Consider the following 12754-nt stretch of genomic DNA (forward strand, 5'->3'; position numbering starts at 1 on the left):
TCGACATTCTAATCTAGTACTCATAAGTTTCGAAACTATAAAGGCGGACGAACACAGTGACAGACAGAAGAAGAAAAGACCAAACTTCAGTATGCAGACATGAGCAGGCATAATATTCGGACTGTAGTCTGTGTGCCTTGCAACGTTCGAACACCTGGAAAGGGAATTTTCCTTGGTCTATCTACACATGATAAGTGCGATTGCCTCGTGTCTGAATCATGTTGTTAACAGTTTTTTTTTTAGTTTTCTTATCGATGTATCAGGATATTGATAATAATTCATGCTTGTCTGTGAAAAAATTTGGCAATTTGAAAAGCAGTTGAACGTTTATTATAACTAAAAATATAACTGTAACACAATTATAATTATATTAATGTAGTGGTTTGATGATTTTTCTTGAAAATTTCAAAATGTATCTCTATTTGCAACAAGAAGATTATGACTGCGTACACAGAATGTTCATCATGAATTTTATAATAATTATCAAATCCTTAAAAACTTCTTTGGAATACAATTATAGGAGATAGTATTTTTTAATGAATAACCTCATTGAATTGAAGTTGTGAGATCATTTTTCATTGAAATTTATTAATTGGTTCGATTTGTGTTCTAGAACGGCAAATGGAACCTGCGCCTGATCTCGAAGATCCACCAACAGGTGCTGGTGATAGCAGAGGTGGCCTGGGAGGTGCAGAAGACCATTTCGCAGCACAAGCCACTCTACCTGGTGACCTGGGAGGTGGACGGAGGCGGCATCCAGGGAAACCTCTTCACGGACACCAATTGTGTCACCCTGTCACTGTGGCCGAACACCGTCTTCCATATACAGGTCAGAAAAATGTCATCTAAAAAAGTAGAAGTTTGCAATAACTAATAGTAATATCAATAAGCAATAGTAATAGTTATAATCAGCAGTAATAGGAGAGAATACTTCTATACTATATTACTACCATATACTATTTATACTCACTGCACTGTATATACTTCTATAATATGGATTGTTTAATAGTGATAACCAATATTCATAAAACTTAGTCTGCATTATTTGATTGGATTCAATTTATACATTCACACACACACATACAAGTTTACACAAATTAAGAAAAAGAATACATGCAAAAACAAAAAAATCACAATAAAAAAATAACAGAAAAAAATAGTGGTGCGAAAAAAAGGGTGGAGGATTGAAGGAATTTTTCAACTATGGTTATCCATATACTAGGAAAACCTTGAATCTTTGAAAGGTGGAAAAGGTATCAAGAAAAGTGAATAGGAATATCATGATTCTTGAAAAATGAGAAACATGAGAACATTGAAAATGGATGGATAATTAAAGTGATCTTTATTACATCAAATGCAAACCATAGAGAAACTAAATAGTGACTTACTGCTAATCTCTGTCAGAATCTAACAAGAGTAATTTGTAAGTTGGAAGATTGTTTTTTTATTTTATGATTATTATAGATAACACTCACCTAGATAACTAACACAGCCACTCCATGTTTTTTTCTGTTTTCCTTCAATCTGATTCTCATCCTATCATCAATATTACTTGATCATGTATTTTTGTAGATGAATAAATGAATCAATATTATATTCAAATAATTATAACCTATGAAACTTATAATTTATGGACTTGAACCACGATTATAGTTCACAATATATCATATTCACGCTTAATCAAGTAATAACTATCATCTTCTTATAGGAGCATTTTTCATGAAATTATATTATGTTCTCAGATGTTTCCCTCAATAATTGATATTTTGAAGTTTCCATAGAATTTGCCTTCTCAATTTCCATATTGAGAACGTAGTCACACATAGATACTAGTTAGAATATCGGGAAACGCAATCCTCAGAAATGCTAAAATAGGATTCTGTTAAGGCTGGATATAGGTAGTAAGGCTAGGGATATAGGCTGGATTTAGTCTTGTTACCTCAATATGAACTGTGAGCATTACTTATAAAAAATGAAATTTATGCTAGCTATTGAACCTGACAGTTATGCTGACATTTGTCAGTAGATCTTAAAATGAAACCGAAGAGATCAATCTATTTTCTGACCATAACAGAAATTTCTCAGTAAAGTTGAATTACAATAACTTAATGCTTCTCATTCAAATTTAATTTTAAAGTCTTCTATTTCTAAATAAAAATGAAAATTTTAATCTCAGTACCCTCTTGAATATTTTGAAAGGGTACTGAGATTAATATTTTTACAGATGGAATTAAATAGAGATTGCATTTATTCAAATGCTAATTAATATAGGATTTTCGTTCAATAATAATTAATATTTTTATTTTCATTTACAATAAAATGGCGTATCTTCTATTTCTATATTATTTATAAGTCTTCCTATAACCCAATTTTAATTGAATCTCTTCAAATACCTCCAATTCTTTTCTCTCCCCTTGATCTATGATGATATTATCAAATCATAAAACTTTTTTTCTACTGTACATGGAAAACCGATCTCAAGAAGTTAAAAAATTCAACCTCCATTTCCATGTCTGTAGATGTTTTCTCTCTTTTGATGAAATCTTCTCCACATTCTAAATACAATCATTTTACTGAATATGTGTATTTATGTTGAATCATGCTGAGAAAGATGTAGGTGCTTCTGAAAACATAACACTTTACAACCCATCTTACAGAACCTCGATTCATTCTGGGACCCCGATAATATCGCAAAGTATACAACACATGAATTGTTGAGCAGATCAAGTCAGTAACGTGTAACGTATGCATCACACATCTCAATGGATGGCTCTTCATTGACGGACAACCTTGCAATCAAAATTCCCTCCATGACGACCCCTTCAATATTATAATGAAAATAATGAACAGATGAAAGCAAGAATCACGCTTGGCTGCCTTGAAAAAGGGATGGGGGAAGTTGAGAAATCAAAATATTGGAGAACGCCTCCCTACGTGATCCTTGTTTGTTTTTCTTCTTCATCTCTTTCTACTTTTCCTTCTTCTTTCCACCTTCATCTTCTTCTTCCACTTCTTCCACTTCTTCTTCTTCTTCATGACTATTGCTACTGCTATCTATTCTTCTTGTCCTGGGTGAAAATTATATTCACGATATAGCAATAGAGGAATATTATTGTTGTATGGAAATGAGAAAAATCGACATTCTAATCTAGTACTCATAAGTTCGAAACTATAAAGGCGGACGAACACAGTGACAGACAGGAGGAGAAAAGACCAAACTTCAGTATGCATACATGAGCAGGCATAATATTCGGACTGAAGTCTGTGTGCCTTGCAACATTCGAACACCTGGAAAGGGAATTTTCCTTCGTCTATCTGCACATGATAAGTGCGATTGCCTCGTGTCTGAATCATGTTGTTAACAGTTTTTTTTAGTTTCATATCGATGTATCAGGATATTGATAATAATTGATGCTTGTCTGTAAAATACTTTGGCAGTTTGTAAAGCAGTTAGAAGTTTATTATAACTGTAACACAATTATAATTATATAAATGTAGTGGTTTGATGATGTTTCTTGAAAATTTCAAAATGTATCTCTATTTGCAACAAGAAGATTATGACTGTGTACACAGAATGTTCATGAATTTTATAATAATTATCAAATCCTTAAAAATTTCTTTGGAATACAATTATAAGAGATAGTATTTTTTAATGAATAATCTCATTGAATTGAAGTTGTGAGATTATTTTTCATTGAAATTTATTAATTGGTTCGATTTGTGTTCTAGAACGGCAAATGGAACCTGCGCCTGATCTCGAAGATCCACCAACAGGTGCTGGTGATAGCAGAGGTGGCCTGGGAGGTGCAGAAGACCATTTCGCAGCACAAGCAACTCTACCTGGTGACCTGGGAGGTGGACGGAGGCGGCATCCAGGGAAACCTCTTCACGGACACCAATTGTGTCACCCTGTCACTGTGGCCGAACACCGTCTTCCATATACAGGTCAGAAAAATGTCATCTAAAAAAGTAGAAGTTTGCAATAACTAATAGTAATATCAATAAGCAATAGTAATAGGTATAACCAGCAGTAATAGCAGAGAAAACTGCTAAACTATAAATACTTCTATACTATATATTAGATCGTTTCATAGTGATATCCAATAGTAATATTCTTCATTATTCCACTAAATGCAAACCATAGAAAAACTAGAACAGTAATAACTTATTGTTTATCTCTGTCAGAATCTAACAACAATAATTTGTAAGTTGAAAGATGTCTCATATGTCTCATAATTATAATCTTCTTTTTAATATTTTCCTTCAATTTTATTCTCATTCAATATTTATTATAACTTGACTATGTATTTCTTCGAATGTATAAATGGGTCAATAAATCAATATCATCTTCAAATAATGGACTATACCAATGAAACTGAAAACGTATGCAGTTAAATCATGTTAGTAATCGTTCAGCAATATAATGTTCACGCTTAAGCTAGGAATAACAGTTATTACTATTATAGGAAGAGGTCTTATGAAATTATATTATGTTCACAGATGGTTCCCTCAATAATTGATATTTTAAAGTTTCCATAGAATTTGTCTTGCCAATTTCCATATTAAGAACGTAGTCAAACTCAGAAATGCTAGATATGATTTTTGAAGGCTGGATTCAGTAATGCTAGGAATGTAGACTAGATTTGAGCTTGTTAACTCACTATGAACTATAAGCATTACTTATTAGAGATAAAATCTATGCTAGCTATTGAACCTGAAAGCTATGCTGACAGTTGTCAGTAGATCTCAATATGAAACAGAAGAGATCAATCTATTTTCTAACCTCTTCATAACAGAAATTTCTCAGAAAAGTTGAATTAGAATAATGTTTATCATTCAAATTTAATTTTGAAGTCTTCTAAATCCATATTTTATAAGTCTTCTCATATCTCAATTTCAATTCTCTCTTTAATAATTTCAATATTCTTTTCTCATCTCTTTGACGTATGATCATAATTATTATAGAATCATAAAGCTTGTCTGTTAATGTTTAGGGATAACCAACCTTGAGAAGTATAATAATTCAACCTCCTTTTTTATGTCTGTATATGATTTCTCTCTCTTGTTAAAATCTTCTCCACATTCTCAATACAATCATTTTACTGAATATATGTTGAATCATGCTGAGAAAGATATAGGTGCTTCTGTGAACATAACACTTTGCAACCCATCTTACAGAACCATGATTCATTCTGGGACCCCGATAATTTGGCAAAGTACACAACACATGAATTGTTGAGCAGATCAAGTCAGTAACGTGTAACGTGTGCATCACACATCTCAATGGATGGCTGTTCATTGACGGACAACCTTGCAATCAAAATTCCCTCCACGACGACCCCTTCAATATTATAATGAAAATAATGAACAGATGAAAGCAAGAATCACGCATGGCTGCCTTGAAGAAGGGATGGGGGAAGTTGAGAAATCAAAATATTGGAGAACGCCTCCCTACGTGATCCTTGTTTGTTCTTCTTCTCCTTCTACTTCTCCTTTCTATTCTTCTTTTTATCACCTTCATCTTCTTCCACTTCTTCTTCTTCTTCATGACTATTGCTACTGCTATTTCTACTCATCCTTCTCCTTCTTCTTATACTTTCTTTTGCCCTACTTTTCCTTTTTCCAATTCTCTTTTAAACTTGAGAGACCTTGTTCTCTTCAAACCCTTGTTTATCTTCGCTATTTTTCTTGATTTTCAGCTTCCATGTTATTTTTTCTCAATTTTTTCCCTCTTCTCCGTTTTCTTGACTATTCGTCTTTGTTCTTTATTCACCCAATGTTTTCAGTGGTTTCTCTATAGAATTTCAGTTCCTTTAATATGTCCCACTTTTATTTTTCTCAGTAGTTTCTGTTCAATACTGTAATGTGTTATATATTGTGATTGGAATGTTAACTCGTCCTTTATTTTTATCTCCATGAATAAAAAACTACTTGGTAGTTATTGGTTAGTAACAACTTGGTAGTTATTTCTAAAGATGGATCATCTTTTCTTCTTTCGTAGTTTACACGTTTCTCTTCTTTCTTGGACTTTCTTACTTCTTCTCTCTTCCTTTGCTTCTATAATTTATTATATGCTTCTATTATTATTCTTTTCTTGTTCACTTACCACTCTGTTTTTCTTCAATTTTCTATGTACCTACGTATATTTTGTGCTGCCTCTTTCTCAACTATATTTCATTCTCTCTCTCTCCTTGTTATTATCTTTTTCTATAAGTGACTGGTTCTCATTTATATTTTTTCAACCTTCTTTCCCTCCTTCATATTCTTTTGTCTCTCTCTATTTTACATTCCTTCTTAGTGAATTCTCCACCACAGCCCACCTCTTCATTTTTCATCCACCTTTCTCATTATCCTTTTCCTTCTCCCCTTCTCCAATTCAACCTCAATCTCCTCTCTCATATCTGTTATCTTCTATCCCGATAATTTATCTCATCCACACTCGTTCCCCCACACCGACTTCTCTTCACTCCTCCTCTTCCTCCTCCTCCTCCTCCTCCTCCTCCTCCTCTTCCGCTTCCCCTTTTCCTCATTCTCCTTTCACCCACCCCAACCATTCAACCGAGCCATGAGAGGTGATGCAACAGACAGACCAGTCAAAATGCAAATGCATCTCCAAGTGATCGAAGCTTCTTCAAGTGACAACCTGACTGACTGCACATTGAAGGGGACCCACGTACACTCAATGATCGCAATTCGAAAATATATATGGGGGAACCTATAGACCACATATGTCCCCTCTCCAATGTTCCCATACTTACACAGATATGAATCTCCTTATACAATATATATAACTCAAATAACATAGACGTAAACTTCTATTATATACGATATCTATATTGCACAGAGATAGAACTCTACACATATATATGAAACGAATATACGTATACAGATATAGTACTCCTCAAACAAAATATATAACTCGAATAATGTAGACGTACGCTCTTATATACGATGTCTACAATGCGCAGAGAAAAAAATCGTCAAATATATGAAACGAATAACATACCTGTAGATATAAAACTGCACATTTGCATGTAGAATAATACACATCTACAGATATATATCCTTTATTATCTTCACCAGGGCTGAAAAAGCGATCAGGCATGATGGCAGTTTTACATTTGAAGACAATTCCTTTACTTTCCCCTTCTGCGATTGCTTTTCTGAACGAGTCACACACAATAAAGGGTGCCTGGTGATTCAAGCGTATGGATTTTGCTCAATAGAGGAATTGTCCCCCCTCAACGAAAATATAATTTCCATTCTCGATATGCTGGCGTGTTCCAGAGTGCTTTGAGGAGAACGAGATGGGGAAAACAATACGGGAGTATATCAGCGACGGTAATGTCATCGGGGTTAAAGGTTATAGGAATTCGAGAATTCAGTCTTTTCCATTTTTAAAATGTATTTTTGTCATATCAATAATTTCTTATTTATCAGAACTTTGAATTGAGACTACCTGAAAAGAGATAACATGAACTCCATTACGACCATATAATAATTGATTATATTATGGAAAAAATTCAATTATTACACAATAAAATTATTTATTTTGAAAATTTTTAAGAGAATGGAGAACACTAGCATTCTCACAAGTGCAGTCAACATTCACTCATAACATGAACCTCAGATAATATAACAAACCCTCAAAATTGGAATTTTGTAGATCGATTTATCAATATACGTAATATTGTATTAAGCTTGGTATTTTATGCGTATAGTAATCTACCAAAATTGTATTCTGTGATATTTATCAAATCATAAAATGTACAATACGGACTAAACCATGAGAAGAAAAAAAAATTGTGATGAGAACACAAAGGTGTATTACTACTATCATAAAGAAACCAACTATACTATGATTTACTTCATCTCTGCTACTATGAAGCAATGTATAACACATATAAAAACATGGGAGGGAAAATTCTTGTTTTCAATCTCATCCACTTCACATTATAACCATTTTGTCAGTGAATTCAAGGAATATTACTAGTTTGCCATACCAAACGTACTCTGTTAATAAAAGTCAGTTTAAAAGATCAAAATGGAATATAAAGACTTCCAGCTGAAGGCTTGAAGAAAAGTTAAAGAATAGGATAGTGATGTTGAACAAAACGTAGGCTCTCTCTGCGACTATATTGACTAAACTAGGAAAAACCTTGGTGGACTTTTAACTATTCAGGTCAAGCCTTTCCTATTGTCCTCTTTTATGTTCACTCACCTTTCCACACTCACTTTCTTCTCTCTCCTCTTGTCCTCTCTTCCCCCCCCTTTTCCTTCATTCTCTTCTCCTGCTCTACCGTTCTATCACCCTTTCATCATCGTTCACGCTCCAAACAACCCACCTCCTTCTCTCACAACACAAGTTTTCAGCGTAGGAAAGTTTTGCAGCCTTGTGAAAAAGAAGGTGAAAGTTCTACTCTAGATTAAGTAGATAGGACAAGGGTTGAGTTGTTGTAGTGAGGACAAGATTCTTTTCCGACAAAACGCTGACTATTTTGCCTGCCAAGACAGGTTGACATCAAACATTTCGTCTCTTTTGCTGGATGGTTCCTACATAATTATATGAACATTGCCACTTTTTGGATTCTATGGCTCTCACATATTATGAGAATTATTGAACTTGAGTGGTGAGAATAATGCTGGTTAGCATTATAGAGTGAGTTAATATAGATTATTGGGCCAATATAGGGTAGACAATATTCAGATTCTACTAGTCAGGAAGTGAATCTGATACTTTACGATAATTTTTATATATTTTTAATAAAAAATTGAAAATATTCACCATACAAGTAAGGAATAGGTTGAGGCAAAAATTGAAGCTGATAGCTAAGTTCTTCAGCATTTACATGATCAAAGGAAATATCGAGCGATTTCCAATCTAATATTTCAAAAATATATCCACTGACTTTCTCACTTTTACAAATCCTAATGAAAAAAACGATGCGATTTCCACTCTTATATTTCAAAAATATATTCACTGACTTCATCATCACTTTCAAAAATCGGATTTCTGACAACTGAAACATTCGTTTGATCAATAATAAACTCACCGCTATGGAACAAATATATTCTAGTGGAAATCGGAAAATTGTTTTGGATTTTTAAGTTTTTCACTACAATATTTCAAACTCTTGAAACCCATTGAAGCAAATTCTTCAACAATCTTCATTGTGGATGAACTATCATCAGGAATAGTTAGCTAATTGCTGATAATAGTTGAGCAGCTGATAGTTCAATAGGTGATAATAGTTCACTATAGCATCATTGCTGATAATAAATTATCTCTTATAGGTTGAACTAGTGAACCAACAAGACTCGATGACGTTGTCGAAGAGCGAGACCCTCTCAGTGGACACACGGCCGTCTGTGGTGGGCGTGGCCTCGGCAGAACAACATCAACCGCAAGTTGTGCTGACGGCCGTCCAATCGGACCAACGACCGCAGTTGTTCTCGGGCGCCGCCGCAGCGCTGGTGTCGTTCATTATCCTACTACTGGTGCTGGCTTGCACAAGGCACTGCCTCCTTGATCGAGTCATCGCTCACTCCAAACTGGTCGAGGACCTGCCCTATGGACCCAACATGCATAGGGGTGAGTTCTAGTCACTAGATTCCAGTTTATAATGTATTATCACTTAAATAATTTGGTTGCGTTACCAATGAATTCAGCTAGCCGAGATGTTTTTATTTCTGATGGATTAGGAAAACCATAGTAGTTTTCAGTTTGTAATGAATTTTGTTACTGGAAAATTTGTATTTTCTCAATCTATTCAATCAGCTGTAAAGATGTTCCTGTTTCTTATGAATTTGAGAATCCATGGTTCTAAAGTTAACAGTTTACAATGAATTTCGTTACTCCAGAAATTTGCCTTCGTTCTCAATTTATTATTTCATTGATAACAGAAAATATGTTTTGGTTACTAATAAATTTGGAAATCCATAGAAGATTCCAGTTCATAATATTTTTCTGTCACTTCAAGAATTTGATTTTGTCACAAATTAATTCAATTATCTGAATAGGTTTTTGTTCCCAATGAATTCTATCACTTAAAAATGTTAATTGATTGTTACTGTACTTAATGGATTCGATTATAAGAAAACCCATTCTTTGAGGGTGGAAATGATAAGTGGGTGAGAAGTGGAAGCTAGAGGTATCAGATTGACCTCGTAGGGGATCAGAGATTTTTATTCGAAAATGGACTTTCTTGTTTGAAAATCCAATATGTTTTCAATATGTTCGATGTTTGAATAAATTCATTGAAGACTCTTGTTGAGAACAATTTTGCAGAATGGAACCGGTTTGATAGAAAAGAGCTCCATTATAAAATTGAATTGTGAGAAATCTCACAATATTTTCAGAAAACTCTTAGCATGATCAATAATACCTATAATACTGAAAATTTGTATGTGAAGCATCAGGCAATAAAATCTTCATCAGCTCTTCTTCATATATTATTTCACTACAACGCAAAATTATCTAGTTCCTTGATACACTATACAGATTGATTAAACTTGTTCTCGTGTTTGAATTTCATGCATCACATTGGGAAGAAACTAGAGAATCTCTCACGAGTTTTCTCATAAAACAGAATGTTCACACGAATTCGAGTTCTTAAAACATTCTCCATTCTGTGATAACAGTATTCACCCCAATTGGATATCAATTCCATCTCAGATGGCATATCTGAGAGTAGAATATCGTGTGAGTATCTGAGTGAGTTCGAGTAGAATATTCGAGCAGCATATTCATCAACTCGTTATATTTTTGAGAAAGTTGAATTACTTATGAGTGATGAAATTAGCAGATTTACTAAATTATTGTTTTTGTTCGCAGTATTTCCTCCGGTTGTGACCATAGTCCAGGACATGAGACGACCATCCACCTCCAAACTAGTCACACTCAGGGAAGACGACATTGATGACTGGGATTGCTCGTGACGCTCTCTCTAAATCATCACAAATCAACACCAAAAGTCCACAGACAATCATCGAGAACACTACAAAATGTTAAAAAATGTAGCCTTGAATATGAACACAAGAACACATATACAGTAGAAGGAATAATCCTGACTTCTTACATAATATTTGTGTTAGGAAAGTCGAGCTGTTTGTTGAGAATAATCTGAAAGACTGCGGTATACGAGATTCCGTTAACTAAAAGTAACGATAGTAATAAGTTGATGTGTAAAACTTGATTCATGAATGATTATGATGTTTCCCATGATGTTTATACCGAGAATTGAAATCTTCCATCTCTGTTAATATTTTTCCAATATGTTGGATGAAACGGTTCTGATAATGATACTGATCCAATAATGATTGATGATGTTTCTCAACATCTATGCTTCGCTTGATAAATATCATTAGAATGATTCTGTTTTGAAAATTGAAGGAATACGTCAATCAGACAGTCATATTGGAAAATCATGATTCAGAGGAGGAACTTCTCTCCAATGATCAAACTACCTGTATCATTGTTGAAAATAAATACTTGTTACATCGAATATGAACATTCTATGTAAAAATATTGTGTATGAACCTATCTTGTCCCACTTCATGTGAACCATTCAATGTTTGTAGATATCAAACCTATGTGATAGTGATAATAATAATAATCTTGGAATATTCTAAATATAATGAGTATTTTCATACATGAATAATCTTATGTCCACAGGCTTATTCGCAATGGAAGAGTATTTTAATTGTTCATTTATTTTAATGATTATTAGTTTTATTATATCACTATTATATTGATCATGTGCAATTTTCCCAGATTTCCGTTTAGATTCACCGAAACAATTTGGAAACTCTTAAATTTTCAAAATAAAGTGCTATCAAAAAACTGCAAATATTTCATACTCTCTGGAAAAGTGAATATTTCAATAATTTAATTTCCAAATTATCCTGGAATATTCATGTAGTATTATTTGACAACTTATTATTAGTTTCATGAATAACTTACTATCTATTTATGACTTTGATATTGTTTACGTTATCATTGGAAATTTTGTATATTATGTAAAGTGGATACTGTGTAAAAAGAAACATAAACTTATGCTGGGAACTTGTTCTTAATGTAAGAGAACTCTAAACTACTCCAGTTTGAAGTAACCGATTGTGTAACTAAATATTCTACTTTTGTGAAAAGAACTGATCCAGTATTGTATTTATTTATTATTTGTGAGAAATTTCTAGTCTCCGTAAATTTAGCTGTGAAAATCAATAAAGATTTGTTAGTACTGAATGTATGATTGTTCTTGTGTGTTTTGTTCCAAATAACCTTCTTTCTTCTTTTTCCATCTCTATCAATTAAATTAACCTTCCGGTAGTCGCGCCCTTCTCAATTGCACGAGCAGTCGCGTGTTGTAATTTCTACAATCATCCAATTTCCCAAGTGCTATGTACTCTGTTTACTGTCAAAACATATTAATCAATTGTATAATTACAAATCCCATCTCATTGGATTATTTTACGCCTATAAACATTTGGTTGATTACCATTTCGTAGCCCAAAAACGTACACCAAGCAAAGCCATCAATTCTGTTGTATTGGTTCGTTTACAGTCCCCGTATACAGTCTTTCCCTATCATACTTATACACAGTCGCGACTAAATGGCACCTAAAGACTGAACAATTGCTCTGTTGATACTGCAACTCAGTGGAGTAATGGGGAGAAAGTTTTGGAATGCACCACCGCATTAAATAGTTTTGTGCAGCAAAAAACTGACACTGTTGTACTTTTTACAACAGCGCG

The 12754-nt window shown here is 33.6% G+C and overlaps 1 protein-coding gene across 2 annotated transcripts in view; it reads left to right on the forward strand.

Moving 5' to 3' along the window:
- LOC111049824 overlaps positions 1-12251 on the forward strand; it is a 64579-nt gene extending 52328 nt beyond the window's left edge. For both annotated transcript variants that reach the window (XM_039438549.1, XM_039438550.1), the window contains 3 exons: positions 614-829; positions 9295-9592; positions 10835-12251. In XM_039438549.1, the coding sequence (XP_039294483.1) occupies positions 614-829; positions 9295-9592; positions 10835-10938 (618 nt within the window). In that variant the 3' untranslated portion in view covers positions 10939-12251. The remainder of the gene's footprint in view (positions 1-613; positions 830-9294; positions 9593-10834) is intronic.
- The last annotated feature ends 503 nt before the right edge of the window (positions 12252-12754 follow it).

The sequence above is a fragment of the Nilaparvata lugens genome, chromosome 11, assembly GCF_014356525.2.
Source record: "Nilaparvata lugens isolate BPH chromosome 11, ASM1435652v1, whole genome shotgun sequence".
Taxonomy (NCBI): domain Eukaryota; kingdom Metazoa; phylum Arthropoda; class Insecta; order Hemiptera; family Delphacidae; genus Nilaparvata; species Nilaparvata lugens.